Genomic DNA, 15117 nt, shown 5'->3' on the forward strand with positions numbered 1-15117 from the left:
TTGCTATAACCGTCGTAATTACGTTATATCGCAATTGTAGTATGAGATCAAATCAAAATGATGTGTATATATTAGATTGCATGACAATTGCATTAGACCGCATTTAGGCTGCGCATCAGGCCGCATCTAACCACATTGATTTAAAATACACTAACATCTCAATGCCACAATAACCAAAATCACATTGTAATCGTGGTCGCAATGGTAATTTAAAACAAATTTAAAACAATGGTAAGAATAATAGCTCCATTTTCTAACCTACCTTAGAATAAATATTGAGAATAGATTTTAATACTCACATTAGCATTCATTATGCAAACATGTCTAGTGAAGCACTTGTTGGAGGTAGAAGTGCAACTTATGCCAAAAAAACTGAAGAAAAAAAACATTCTCATTATATATAAAGATACAATAAGGAATCTATGTAGTTCTGCACCTAGATGAAAATATAGGTGTCTTTAATCTTTATGACTATTGACTCATGAAAAAAGTTGATGCTCTATGCATGACCAAATAAAAGTAGATCCTTCACTATAGAAAAAGTCTTCAAATTAACCACTATCTCAATCTTATATTCTCATAACCAAGCCAAAAACAATAACAAACCAAGGCTCATATTTGTAGCAAAATAAACAAACAACAAAAATGTTTAGAACCCTTCAACTAGACTCAACTCAAAGAATTACCTTAGCTTTGAAACTCTCTTCTATGTTATTTCTCTTTTCTTCAACTCTAAGTGCCAATGGCTACCCTACAAGGGCTAACATATTCATCTATGGAGGGTGTTCTCAAGAAAAATACCAACCTAGTTCACCCTTTGAAACCAACCTTAATAGTTTTCTATCTTCAGTTGTTAGTTCATCTTCTCAAATTATATATAATAGTTTTTCTGTTGGCAATGATAGCTCAGAATCATCCGAGGGAGCCGTATTCGGCTTATACCAGTGTCGCGGCGATTTGCGTCCAATTGATTGCTCAAAGTGTGTTGGAAGATTGGTTAACCAAATAGGGTTGGTTTGTCCCTACACACTTGGTGCTTCTTTGCAACTTGATGGCTGCTATTTGAGATATGAACATTATGGTGATTTTTTAGGCAAACTTGATACTGGCCTTAGGTACAGGAAATGTAGTAAAGCTATGGCTAGTGATACAGATTTCTTCAGGCGTAGAGACGATGTTCTAGCCGATTTGCAATCGGCGAATGGATTTCGAGTTAGTAGTTCAGGACTAGTTCAAGGCTTTGCACAATGCTTAGGTGATTTAATAGTATCAGATTGTTCCTCTTGTATTACAGATGCTGTGGGAAAGTTGAAGAGTTTGTGTGGATCAGCAGCATCAGCTGATGTGTTCTTAGGACAATGTTATGCTAGGTATTGGGTTTCTGGCTACTATGATGAATCAGGTTCATTTCATTCTCATTCTTCTATGTCCTAAGTTAATGTAAAAAATCATTTTCTTACCAAATGCAACAAATTAATCCTTCAACTAATTAGTTTATTGCCTATCTAAGCTTACATTTATAAATTCTTGAAAATGACTACATAAAATTGAAAACTTAAGTAGAGTAACAAGAAAAGTTGAAGTTGTATTTTCAAGATAATTAAGGTTGCTTACGAGTAGGAATCTTCTCCAGTACTGTAGAGGCAAATACCAGAAAAAACAACATGGTGGGATACTTATACCCTTTTATATACAATGAAATAATACTTTTGTCATTGAAAACAAAAGGAAAAAAAAGAACTCTCTTCAATACTGGAGATGATCCTGGTTCGGTTGCTTAAAGTTATGCCATAAATGACACCCTCAGTAGTAAAATGAGCAGTGAAAAAGGATGCAGAAATACTGAACAAAACATCAAATGTTATGGTCCAAACTCCAATAATCTTTTATCAAGCAAAGCATTCAGAGCATATATTTTTATGCTTTATTTTGGAAAATACAGTGATTCCTAACTTGGTATCACATTCTATATTCTTCCCTTATGCATTCACTTGTGAACCTCAGCATCATATCAGTTTCATTTATTGCCATGATTTAGCATAAAGCAACATTTTCAGTTAAAAGGAAGATAGAATCGAATCTCAGAACAAACTTTTTACCTTCAACTAAAAGTTCTATATTCTTCCCTTAACATTATACACAAATTATTTTTTTGGTACTATTACCCCTCACTTTTTGGGTAAGAAACTAATCCTCAAGTGTAACTCTTAAGAATCAAACTTGACATTTTGATCGTTCTGAAAATCTAGAAATTTGATTTTAAAGTTCAAACATAGTTTTTTAATCATCATATAGTTTTTAACCAACAGAATACATTAATTTTTTGGGCACTTTCTGTATGTAGTTTTGTTTTCTCCTATATATACAATCAATTAAGTTAAAATCTATAAAACTTATTATAAATTCTCTTGTCCACTTTAGAAAGTTAAAAGTCTAAGAGCAAATTGTCTTCCACTATAGTAACTTTTTAAACACAGTCTCAAGTTTTCCACTATATAGTATACAAATATTTCTCATTGCTTTTTTCTCCAACTTGGTGTTTTGTGCAGGTTCCTCCCATAATGACCAAATAGGAAAATCAGTTGCCATTATTGTGGGAGTGTTTGTTGGTCTAGCCGTACTAGTTATTCTTCTTTCAATTTGTAAAAAAACAATGGGTAAATCATTCTCCTAATCTTTTAATGTTGTTTTAAATTGTGGTTACAATTACGGTCGCAATTCAATCACGGTTATAACTATTATAGTAGCAGTCACAGTTGCAATTAGTGTGATTACAATCACGGTTGTAGTTAATGTGATTGCAGTCACTATTATAATTACTGTGATTATTGTCACTATTATAATTACTGTAATTATAGTTATTGCTATAATTACGTTATGGATTGTGGTCTGGTAAGTCTGATGTGGTTGTGGCCTGATGTAGCCACATCATTGTGATTACAACGGTTATCACAACCACAATATTATATTCATATATAGTGCACAATTTGAACAAATGATGGTGCTTATGATCTACATTTCTTTATTGCATGCAGGTTAAGAAGCTAGAGGTGCTAAAAGAAGTGGTTTATCATTAAGAAAGTTCTCAAAATGTTTGTTTAAATTCATTGAAAACATTGCTTCCATTTTTTGTTCAAATTAATACAGTATTATCTTTTTCCCACTAAAGTAGGTTCATATTATCTTTTGATTTATAAAGTAGAACCCTAGTATCCATGGAGATATAAAGGGCTATGTTTTAAAGTAGGGCTCTAGTGTCAAACAAAAACCCATCATTCATTTCTTTATTTTAAAACCATTTCTACATTGTTCTGTTCTGCACTTCTTTCAATATTATTACTTTGCCTTTTGTTTTGTTGACTTGTTTTCTTGGTGCACTTTTGACAGGATAATTTTAGATAATTATCAAGTTCTAACATATTATTCATTATAGTATAAGGTCTCATATAGACATTTTTTCTTCTGGTTCCATCAAAGATATCCCCATACCTTTTGGATAAGAAACTAATCTTTTTCAAGGTTCATGACTATCCCTCTCAACAATTGTCACTCTCAGTAATTGAACCTTGAACATTTTGGTCATTCCGGGGATCTAACAAAACTTTATACAACTAGATCAACACCTTGTTGATAATCTCATAAAATCATTACCCTTTTCAACAACTATGAAAAGAAAAATTATTTATGATATTAATTAAAGATATAGTTGCATAAAGCCAATAATGAATAGTGGAAGATATAAGTTTAAGAAGATAAGAGAGTTTGTTTGGTTCACACTTTCACTACAAAGAGCTATATTCATTTCCTTAGCTAGTAACCACACTAAGGTTTTTACACAAGTATTCTTTTCATATGTAGCCTCTCTAAGTTCTTCATATAACTTTCAATATCACAAAAAAAAGTATGCAGTCTTAGTATCACAAAGTTTATAGAGTGAATTTTGGTGATTTTATCAATAATCATAAAACTATTATGTTTAGTACAAATTATAGAATACTACTTTTCAGTTACCCTCTTATAGTCCCAATTTCACATGCTTGGGAAAATAATCAACATTCATAGTATACAGTTCTTCTATGAACTAACTGGCCTATACATGCAACAAGAATGTGTATTATTCCATCACATTCCACATGCTCTTCAATCTTCATAGGTGGAATGTGAAAACTGTGCCTTCTGAAAACAACTCTCCTATGTTAAGAGAACAAAATCAGCATATTAAATGGTTCAGTTCTACCTTCTAGTTTGCAGCTATCAGTGACTTTATTACCAATTAAAAAGGGTAATGGCACAAGCACAGCAACTGGCATTTTCTGTAGTAAAGGTTGGAATCGTTGATTTGCATGAGATGCAGATTTTCGAGTAATTTTCAAAAATCATATTTCGTTCTTCCACTTCCGAGAATCAGGCATAACATGTCTTCGATTTCAGTAGAAGACGAATAAAAATCCCAAGACTCGAGCATTAGACGTTTCCTTGATCCTTTAAAATGAACAACCTGCATCACAGAAATAAAACAGGAATAAAATACTGAGTTCAAAACTTGAAGGATAGTAAATAACCGAACTTCCAAATCTAACTTTAAAGCATTCAGGTATATGATTAGACATAAATGATTTTTTGTTGTTATATTTATACCTTAACATCCAAGGGCATGCCATGAAATTGACCAGCACCCTCCGGCGGAGTCCAGTTGTATAGGGCACAAGGTAAGAACAATACTGAAGTATTGCCAATATCTTCGGCGAAAGCTAGTGGTTTAGCAAACCTTCTGTCATCAAAGTGAGGATTTGATTTCACAACCCAAGCAAGAGCTAACTGATCACCCAGCATGCGGGAAGCATTTATGTACTTTGAACTGTAGATTTTCAAAACTTCTTGTAGAAAAAGCTTTGCCCTGCATTTTAGCACAAATCGAATTCAAGGATTAGATATCAAAAAGGAAGAGAATCGAGAGGGATAAATAAGGAAAATGAAAATGATCTACTCATTACCAAGAAATTGTTGATTAAGAAAAAAGAATCCAGAAATTGAAAAGGAAACTAATGATATTGATGGTAATGCCAGCTTGTAAATGTGCAATTTGCAAGAATAATAATACAAAACTCCTTTTCTAACAATGTCAGTACTTTTCAGGGATGACAGAGGAATGCTGGCATCATAGTAAGTAACTAAGGTTTTAATAATATTTTTTCATACAGTACAGGCTATACAGTCGGGGGTAACCGGGTGAGACTCGGCCCAACAATACGGTTCTTGCCTTGTAATCTAGAGGTAACGAGTTTAAATCTTGGAAGCAGACTCTCCACTCACAGAGGAGTAAGGTTACATACATCTATCCTTAAGGTTACTTACATTTACCTTTTTATGTGGTTCATGGGTAGTGTATAGTGTACAACCTTTTGCATAAATTATGGATAAAAAATAAATACAAAAGAAATATTGTTGTAGTAAATAGAACATTAGAACTATAGGGTTTGTCTTCTGTAAAGAACCATCACCAAATCAATCATCAATCTTGTATCATTTTGAGTCTTTTTTAAGGCAAATTTTTTCTTCTTTTTTACGGGTGAAGGAGCAGTGAGCAGTTTCCAGGGTTTGGAGCCAGGCCCTCGCGATTAATGTCCTACAGTGATACCAATTAAACTGACTCTTGGTAAGTCTCTATTTTCTCTTTTCCTCCTTCTCTACCCAAAAACCCTCCGATTCAACAATGTGTAGAAGTGGACAAGTTGAAGATCGTGTATGTTATATAAACAAAGGTAAGGCCATGTCTGGTGCTTAACACTAACTGAAAGCTGCATAAATATTAAATACTAGATAACTAAACCATGAATCTCGGATTGTTCAAATTTATGTAGTATATTCATAATAGCCATTAAACAAAAACTACTCATAGTACAGTTTATTTACCTTAAAATGGAATCAGGTGTACCCTTTACTGCAATGAATCCTGAATTCAAAGGTTGAGCCTTGTTGTTCCTAAAGGTCAGAGCCAGATCAAAATTAGGATGGTCACGAAAAATCTGTCCTAAATCATCAACCACTGCTATATCAGAATCAGTGAAGATATAATGAGTGATGTTCCTCGGGTTCTGAGGTAGATTCTGAAGCTTTGTTTCTAAAAATATCTGTAAAGAATGAAAACACAAGTTTATGTAATCTAAATGATTAAAATTGTAATTCTATTTATCATCACAAAGAATGACAGAACAAGACTGTGAACCTTACGGAAGACAGAATATCAAAAAGAAAGAAGGGCAAAGGTAGAAAGGACCTCTGATCTGTTTTAGTGCACATGATTGGGAGAAAAGACAGATATTGATTATACCAATAAAACTATCACCATAGTTGGTATACTAAGAAAGATAGCGAAAAACATTCCAGAGAAGTAGTCACTAATAAGCAACTATTTGTTTTCCACTGAAAAGTGTTTTTTATTTTTATTATTTTTATGAAATCACGAAAAGTGTTCTGTCTACCATGGGTGCAATGTAATCTTACAATGTAAGACCTGATCCTTTGGAGCATCAACTTGTCTCGTGAATATTCACCTTGTATAGGATACAGAGAGACACTATTTCTGTGCACTGAGAGGTCAGACGCTGGATCTGTGAGAATAACCACCTTGCTCTGAGGCATTGCCACCTGCATACATTTTCCATAGCAAATTATGAACCATGTTTGTCTAGTATAATTATTAGAAAATGAACCAAAGGAAAAACGAGAATATGAATCCATGTTAATTGCCAAATATTTGATCGTGTTATAGAGCTTAAGACTTGATTTTACATAAATAAAATGGACGGCCCAGTGCACGAGCCTCCCACCTAGCTGGGTTTGTGTTTGAATGAGGCCCACTGCACATTGCCACGAGAACTTGGTTTCTTTTCTTTTACCCAAACCAGTAAAGCTAAACAAAACTGGTCACCCAGAACTCTCCCAAAATGCCAATCTAAGAATTCCATAGAGAAACATCTCCACAACAATGTAAGAATTTATGCCGCCTAAAAATTTGTCATGTGTCATTGGTATTAATTCTATAAAGCATTGCCGTCCAAATAAAGAACTTAGCCTTAAAGGGAGTTTAGAAATAGGATTATTAAGGTGGAACTGAAGTCTATTCAAAGAATGAATTGGGGTTGAAAGTAAAATTTACACACACTACAGATCAAGAGACCATAACCTTTAATCCAAGTCCTTACAGTATATTATCTTTTTCCAAATGTTGGGAATTAATGCAATTCGTACAATGTGCCGCACCGATGGTAATCACTCAAGCTACCCTTACTTGTCACCCATAAATCAAATTTTAGTATTAACTAGAGGATCGCACGGATGTATGATATTTGAGTGCGTGTGGTAGAAAAACTTAGTGCCTAGATAGGAAATACTTACGACAAGAACAGTTCACTAGTTCTAGCTGAGAAACTCCAACAGTATTAGATCATACACAAAGACGACACACTTAACCAACCATACTCAGTAAAGAAACAAAATACTCGATAATCAAAGACGATACAAAGTTTGCAGTGAGACAAACTCATGATTTTTATTCAATACTTACCTGAATGAAGTTGACGAAGACATTCAAAACAGCCATTGACCTATCCACCTTATTATATGAGGCATTGCCAACAACTGTCTTTGATGATTTATCATCTACATTATTGAGAGAAGAATTATAAATAGTAAAGACAGTAACAAATGTGACACTTTCTTCTAAACCCGATCTGCTGTTAGAAGCACGGGACCTGTTAAGAGCTTTTGTCCCTGTGAATCGCAAACATGTAAAATGTATTGTAAGAATCACTTGAAACATGAATATGTACGAGGAAAAAGTAAAACCTCCTGAATAATTAAAAAGTAATATCATTCAAACCTTTAAAATATAAAAGAAAATACACAAATTATACTGCAATGCAATGCCTGGAAACCTACTTTTTTTTTGTTAATTCAAAAAAATTATTATTCTGGATTAATAATGACATAAATAAAAGTTATATAGATATAGACTAAAATTTAAAAAATTAGAATATATAAATTTATCATTAGTGATATAATGATAGATGTAACTTTAGAGAGATAATAATAATAAAATGTAAGATGGAAATATAAATTCTTAGTAAGGTTAAAATAGGGCGAGACAAAATTACGCTGTTTTAGTGTCTAACTACTAATTCCCTTTACAATAGTATATATTATAGTCACAAACTTCTGTAGAATGTGAAACTTATGAAAGCAAGAAAACTGCACTGACATCACCAATGGGGATAAACATCACATAAGATTGGAGACTAAGTAAAGTAATCACACAAACTGGTGTTTTTTATTTTTATTTTAGTAAACGGTCTAAATTGCAAGTCCTATATGAAGTACAGAGATATATTCATAGTTTCACACATTAATTACGCAGTTCCATACGCGAGACAAGTCATAAGATTTATGTTTCAAACTGTAAAACTTTACACTTTGTTAAAATTGGGTTCATTAGCATATTGGTATCAAATTATAAAAGGAAAATAATCCAAACAGAGAAAGAAATTTCAGACAATCTGTAGTAACATGTTAGGAAACCACATATTAAGGTCCGTCAGGAGGGGGTATACGTGATCAGGAACATCGATAACAGGGTAAACGGAAGTTGAGATGGTAAGTCTGTTATGCATGGGAGTGATACATAAGGAAAAGGGAGTGAAGAAAGAAGTCTGTAGAATGAAATGGGAGAGTGGAGGGCCACTCAAATGCCCTGTGTTTCTTTTGGCTGTGTTCGACTTGAGTTTATATTTTATCTCTGTAAATCAGCCTTTTAGCATCTGATTCAGACCGATATCAGTATCTACAGTGAACGGTATAGTATACATGAACCTCAATTCTCCAAGATCTTATCTGTATTTTATCATAACAATATGAAAAAATGAAACAAGATAACCTCAGGCTAATGAGACTGGGACTCGGTCAAATTTAGAAAAAATAATCTATCACTCCTAACAATAACCCATTCAACCTATAAAAAATATTCCTAGTTTACTCTTCTTAGCTGTCCTTTTTTTCTTTCTTGTCTAACTATAAACCTATGATTCTTCAACATACTAATATGCTATAAGAGCTGTAACACCACTGTGACATGTATCTACGATTATTTCTGTGGAACTCTGTATAATGTTTTTCCGTCAACTTATTCTTTTTAATAAGTGATTGCAAACAAAACAGTAATCAACATTACTATATAATGAAGGGAGAAAGAACCTTGGCATTGCAAACGATTTGACAAGCCTTGCCCAGCAGCAGGACCAAGAATCAGATGATCAAATTTCTTGTTTAATTGTTTGTGTGGTACCTCCATTTTTGAGTTCTTGTAAAACTCCATGACTAGTAAAAAAATATATGATGCTCATTTGTAAAGCTCACTTAGACGTCAAACAGAAATATCCATAATTATAAAATAGAAGTGAAGTTATTACCCACCATAATACATATGAATAAGGATGAAAAGTAAAGGAAGACCGAAAATAAAACGATGCCATCCACTGAAAATTTTCATGTTTGTTAATGCTGACTGGAATACCAATACCAAGTACAAAGAAGTGGAAGAAACTAATGTCTAGCAGCTACTTGAACCTTAGCTGCATAAATAATAGAAAATGAACTTAGGATGGTGCTTTAGCAATGGCACAAACATAAATAAATGACAAATGAAACAACAAATTGAAATGAAGCAATAATTTACATTCACAATTCATGCAATACAAAGGGACTTAATAAAAAAAAGACAGTTCACTGCATGAGCCTACCACCACAAGGCTACCACCTACTAGGGTCTGGGAAGAGGCAGACTTATCTCTGCAAGCAGGGAGATTGTTTCCAGTATTCGAACTTGTGGCCTCTTTGTCACTAAGCAACAATCTTACCGAGCCGAGGTTCACCCTCAATAACACACCAAAAGAAAATGCAGCACAAATTTTGTATGAATCATGCAAATTTCTGACAAATTATAAAACAAAAAATATGTAGATCTAAAAGTGAATAATTGTAATTAGGCCGACCCAATAGATAGCAATCACAGAGCAGCATTATATGTACAAAACATGAAAATTGATGATTAATCCAAAGTCCAAACCCAGTTCAAAAGGGTTGGTGGGATATACTGATTAATCTAAGTTTTTGTGTTACTTTTTTATTTTCCCTTATATAGCAATAAAGATTTCACCCTTACCAAGTTTAAAATGACAAAATCATCCTTGTATGATAACATGTGAACAAAAAAACAAACCTTAACTGAGGATTCAGAAATTGCAAAGAAACTCAATAGGAGTTATTCTGAGTTCCAAAACATTTACTGCACAATCTCTCTTCCATTGAACAAAAATGAAAAGATAAGCAATGGTTCAATTTTCTACTGAAGAGGAAATACATATATAAAGTGGGTAAGAAAATTAGAAGGTTAAAGATTGAAGCTTTGACATTGAATTGCATGATTGTTCTAAAACCCAAAAATAAAAACATGATTGAAATCATGGGGAGATTCTGATTTATGGAATTGGAGAAGATAAAAGGCGAGATTGAAATGTGAATAGTACTCACAGTGATTCTTCTTCTCTGTGAAGAGAGTAGCGGAATAGTGGTCTCTTTCCGTACAGGATTCGAGTTTCAACCTGGTGAGTTAGTTGAGAGTGACAAAGTGGAAGTGGGGGCAGTTTTGGAATTAAGTATTGGAGGAATCTGACAGAGTCTTACACTATTAAATCAACCAACTGACTTAATTACTTCATTATGATCTTATTACTGATATACATGTCTAAGCTTTTCTTACCTGCCACACATATTCTCTCCATTCATTTCTCTATATTTTGGTTATAAATTTGCTTTTCTTTAGGGGTGTAAAAATTCGATTCGGCTTTTGGTGCATTTCAGTGATTGAACCGATAAAAAATACATGGTTCGGTTCTACTCAATTAACCGTAAATTTAACTATAAAAACCGAACTGAACCGCTCTTGAATGGTTCGGTTCGGTTCTACAGTTTTTCCATTTACTTTTTTATAAAAAATCTTGCATCAATTGAAAATTCAAAATGTATTACAAGAAATATTGTTTATCCATAAATGATAAACATTATTACTATTATTATAAAAATTATGAATAGTATATAACAATACAATTATGAAAATGTAGTTGAGATGTTAACCAAGTCATTTACCATAAGTTCAGACATCGCCTAAGTTAACCAAACATTTATTTAGACTATGTAGCGCCCTAACCTAATCACAGAAGATGGACATCGATAATATTCACCAAGATAAAGATTGTTGTATATATCAGTGTACCATACCTTTTCTTCCGAAAGCAACAATTCAAGTAATGAGTGTGGGTTGATGCATAGGGTGAAGATAAATAGCTATATATATATATATATATATATATATGTATGTATGTGTGTGTCTTTATGTAAAGTTAATGATATACAATAAGAGTAAAAAACATAAATAATTATTCTCTAATACATAGTGGTATTCATTGGTATTAGCTAGCCATAAATTGGTTTCATTGGCAAATTTCATGTGTTATTCTCTCTTGTCCCTATTGTCTTTAATATTCGATTGCTCGCTTGTTCTCAACACTAACTCACTCTAAGGTATTTGGACCATATATTACGGCTAGACTTGAGATATGTTTGATGCAATAATAAGACTGTTGTTTAGTGATCATGGTATTGAGTTCAAATCTTGGAAACACTCTTTCTACTTACCTGAATAAGGCTGTGTATATCTACCTAAACTTTAAATATTTAACTGTGTGTCCATATTAAGAAGGATTGTAGTGTAATTGGTCAGACAAATTTGACTTGGCAGCAAAAGACATATAGTCTTAAATTCTTAATCATATGTATTCTTCACATAATCATCATTTGTCTACTTAATATCTGAGAGATCATTTGTTTTCATAATATCTCTTTGTCTGCACACTTAAAGTAGCTCATTAGAACACTTAAATATGTTTATGAAATTATAGATTATGGTCGTTATACATCAAAACCGTATATTATGGAGGTCTTGTCCCCAAAATGACTCAACAAGAGGAGATAAACCATATCACAAGGCATATACATAAGAGTATTAAATCTATGTACTGACAGTATAAAATGTATACACAGTTAGTGTATAATCTAGTATTAAATCTATGCACTGACAGTATAAAAAGTCGGTGCATCGTCTACCGTTCATTTGGATTACTTTTTTTTGAAAAGTATTGAAAATGAATGTTGGATAATACATTGACAGTGAAGAGAACTCTTACACCGTCACCTTTGACTAAAACTTAAGGGTCCGATTACGAGTTGGATTTTGGAGGGGAAAAAAAGTCTTAAAAGTCATGAAACATACTTGCCATGTAGCTCTGAAGTCTTCCCTTCCTGTCCAAAATCCAACTCGCAATCAAACCCTAAAAGTATAAAGCAATTAACACAAAGGATTTTTGATTAGGCGCGAAAGTAAAGAGTATATGAACATGGAGTTTTAGGATGAGTAACAAAAACCGTTGTTCTTTCCTCATGTTCATGAAGTTGTTAATTATGGGTCATTTTCTGCATCAATTGTTAAACTGATTCCACCTGTAACAAAGGAGAAGAACTTCCACCAATGTTCATGTCCTTCTGCTTCATCATCCACATTAGTGTGCACCAAAACATTGTTGTTATAATTTTTGTCCTGGCCATTTTTATTATCGATTTCGAGATAATTGTAGCATAGACTTTGATATTGGCTATTCTTATCTTTATTTTTTGCTGTTATCAATGATGGTAAGCAAAGGTCCTCTGTTGTAAGGTTAAGGTCAAGATTCATATCAAGTGACTCAGAACAATCAATGTTGGGTTTTTGTTTTTGGCTCATGTGATCAATGTGATCTTGAAATTGTTGAAACCTGGCCAATGTCTGGTGCATTTTATGTCCTCCCAATGCTTGTCTCGATGACAAAACTCATTAACAATATTTCATTAAAACACAATTCTGTCGTAGTGAATCGTGCACTTTAGATTTTTTCTTAGGTGAAGATGCAAATAATGTACCATCATCAAATTTGATGTTTGGATTGTTCTTTAGTTTTCTGTCAGTGAATCCTGTACCTATGATTCATGCTAATAAAGGATGATGTTCTGCCCACCTGTTTACATGCCTAGTCTCTAAGAGGTTAAACTCAATTGAGTGTATTAAACATGTGAGAAACTTTATGCCAGTAAAAAAATGTTTATGTGACCCGAAATCGTCCATATAAGGTATGATCAGTGATTTAAATTGTAGACCATATCACCTGATGCGGTTGCAATATTGCAGTTGTGGTGACTGCTGACCTGCTCCAACCGCAATTACAATATGACTCTGAATCACAATTATGCGGTCACATCGGACTGCAAAGCAACCACATCGAACCGCATCAGACAGTATTGAATTCAAAAATATTTTTCTAGTTACAAAATAATTCACACCGCAATGATCGTAATGGCCGTAATAACCACAATTATAGTAACCGCAACCGTTACTGCAATCGCGACCGCAATTTGAAAAGGTATAGTACAGCTCGAATGCGGTCTAATATAATCACGTTGTGAGCACCTTATTGTGATTTGGTATCTCTCTACAATTATGGGGTGATGTGGTTGTATAAGTCACTGCATAACTTATGTGGTTGTATAAGTCACTGCATAACTTATGTGGTTGTATAAGTCACTGCATAACTTATGTGGTTTGTGATTGATACAATGATCCCTACTTTATATTTGGGCACTTATAACTGTTATATGGCTGAACAAATATCAATTAAAGTACAGTCAAATTATACTGAAACAAAATACCCAAACTACTTATGACGAAATTCATTGTTTACATGTGAATAAATCAAACAGATTTGTACACTGCTCTTTCATTGACTTAACCACTTCTTGTCTCTAAATCTCCATACCCCAACAAACATTTAGATTTACACTGATCTATACACATAAAACTAACTTTACCGGTGTTCTAAGTTGCAGTTTTATGTTTACCGCAATTGCGGAAAATTATGGCATATATGGCCAGAATTCCGACCATTGCAGAGACTTTTGAAACCACAATATTGCAGTCACAATTGTGAGATACAATTTAAAACACTGAACCAGACTACAACGTTATACGAGAAATTTGTGTGTAACCGATATCTTCTCCATGCTTTGCTTTGATTTCTTGGGCACACCTAAGGGCTCTCTCAATATGGTATCCTCCTCCAATGCTGACTTCCCTCTCTAAATGGCAGCAATAGCTATCAAAAACACTCAAATTCACATGCAATTTGAAACCCATCAAGAAAAGGAATTCCACTTCCAACTTGTTCATCTCATTAGTTGTTAACCCACCAACTCTTCCAAAGTAAGAATTTTTATAGTTCCTGTCAAACCATAATATGAAATTTCTTTATTGTTAAATCATAATGTCCTGAACTTCAATGCAAGCAAATTGTGCAGTTGAGAAATTGACATATTATCAGACATGAACATCATGGACTAAAATTATTGGTGGCTTAAGAAAAGATGTCACTTTCTTCAACTGTTAGCAAGTAGTGTCAAATGTCAATGTTTGAGATCCATATAAACAAACTTTCTCTCCATTTAACAAACCCCTTTACCAAATTCTTTATGATTTCAAGAAATCGGCTATATATTTTATCATAAGAATTCATATTAACCACACCATTTCTCTAACATATTAAATATATGAAATTCATGAGGAAAAATTTCTTCACTTGGTCACCAATTCCACCAATTATAGTTAACGGATAGTCTTATTAAACTGCATACAACATACCAAATTTATTATAACATCTATAGTAAAAAGAGACAAAATGCCTTTGATGTGGTTGTATAAGTCACTGCATAACTTATGTGGTTGTATAAGTCACTGCATAACTTATGTGGTTGTATAAGTCACTGCATAACTTATGTGGTTGTATAAGTCACTGCATAACTTATGTGGTTGTATAAGTCACTGCATAACTTATGTGGTTTGTGATTGATACAATGATCCCTACTTTATATTTGGGCACTTATAACTGTTATATGGCTGAACAAATATCAATTAAAGTACAGTCA

The 15117-nt window shown here is 33.3% G+C and overlaps 2 protein-coding genes across 6 annotated transcripts; one reads left to right on the forward strand and one right to left on the reverse strand.

Moving 5' to 3' along the window:
- LOC109363346 (cysteine-rich repeat secretory protein 15-like) lies at window positions 432–3317 on the forward strand. The gene is made up of 3 exons (XM_019609583.1): window positions 432–1402; window positions 2550–2657; window positions 3036–3317. The coding sequence occupies exons 1-3, from the start codon at window positions 646–648 to the stop codon at window positions 3038–3040; spliced, it is 870 nt and encodes a 289-aa protein (XP_019465128.1). The 5' UTR covers window positions 432–645; the 3' UTR covers window positions 3041–3317.
- Window positions 4230–10709, reverse strand: LOC109325948. 5 transcript variants are annotated; one of them, XM_019558574.1, is made up of 9 exons: window positions 9731–9799; window positions 9469–9626; window positions 9250–9372; window positions 7568–7773; window positions 6505–6648; window positions 5914–6131; window positions 4639–4897; window positions 4349–4498; window positions 4280–4298 (listed from the first exon to the last, which is right to left on the reverse strand). In XM_019558574.1, exons 2-8 carry the CDS (start codon window positions 9542–9544, stop codon window positions 4370–4372), a joined length of 1155 nt encoding a protein of 384 aa, XP_019414119.1. In that variant the 5' UTR covers window positions 9545–9626; window positions 9731–9799; the 3' UTR covers window positions 4280–4298; window positions 4349–4369. The 5 variants fall into 5 exon arrangements, with proteins under 5 accessions (XP_019414120.1, XP_019414118.1, XP_019414117.1 ...); XM_019558575.1 differs by lacking the exon at window positions 9731–9799 and adding an exon at window positions 10585–10709 and having other exon boundaries at window positions 4230–4498; XM_019558573.1 differs by lacking the exon at window positions 9731–9799 and adding an exon at window positions 10274–10709 and having other exon boundaries at window positions 4230–4498.

The sequence above is a fragment of the Lupinus angustifolius genome, chromosome LG13 (assembly GCF_001865875.1).
Source record: "Lupinus angustifolius cultivar Tanjil chromosome LG13, LupAngTanjil_v1.0, whole genome shotgun sequence".
In the NCBI taxonomy this organism is placed as follows: domain Eukaryota; kingdom Viridiplantae; phylum Streptophyta; class Magnoliopsida; order Fabales; family Fabaceae; genus Lupinus; species Lupinus angustifolius.

What these genes read in the sequence shown, in the direction of transcription:
- LOC109325948 (XM_019558575.1), bottom strand. Translation starts at nt 9,544, where the DNA reads ATGAAAATTTTCAGTGGATGGCATCGTTTTATTTTCGGTCTTCCTTTA. An exon ending in ACACCTGATTCCATTTTAAG is followed by an intron (nt 4,898 to 5,913) that starts GTAAATAAACTG and finishes GCTAAAATGCAG; the next exon opens with GGCAAAGCTTTTTCTACAAG. An exon ending in GCATGCCCTTGGATGTTAAG is followed by an intron (nt 4,499 to 4,638) that starts GTATAAATATAA and finishes TCTGTGATGCAG; the next exon opens with GTTGTTCATTTTAAAGGATC.
- LOC109363346 (XM_019609583.1), top strand. Translation starts at nt 646, where the DNA reads ATGTTTAGAACCCTTCAACTAGACTCAACTCAAAGAATTACCTTAGCT. An exon ending in TGGCTACTATGATGAATCAG is followed by an intron (nt 1,403 to 2,549) that starts GTTCATTTCATT and finishes TGTTTTGTGCAG; the next exon opens with GTTCCTCCCATAATGACCAA.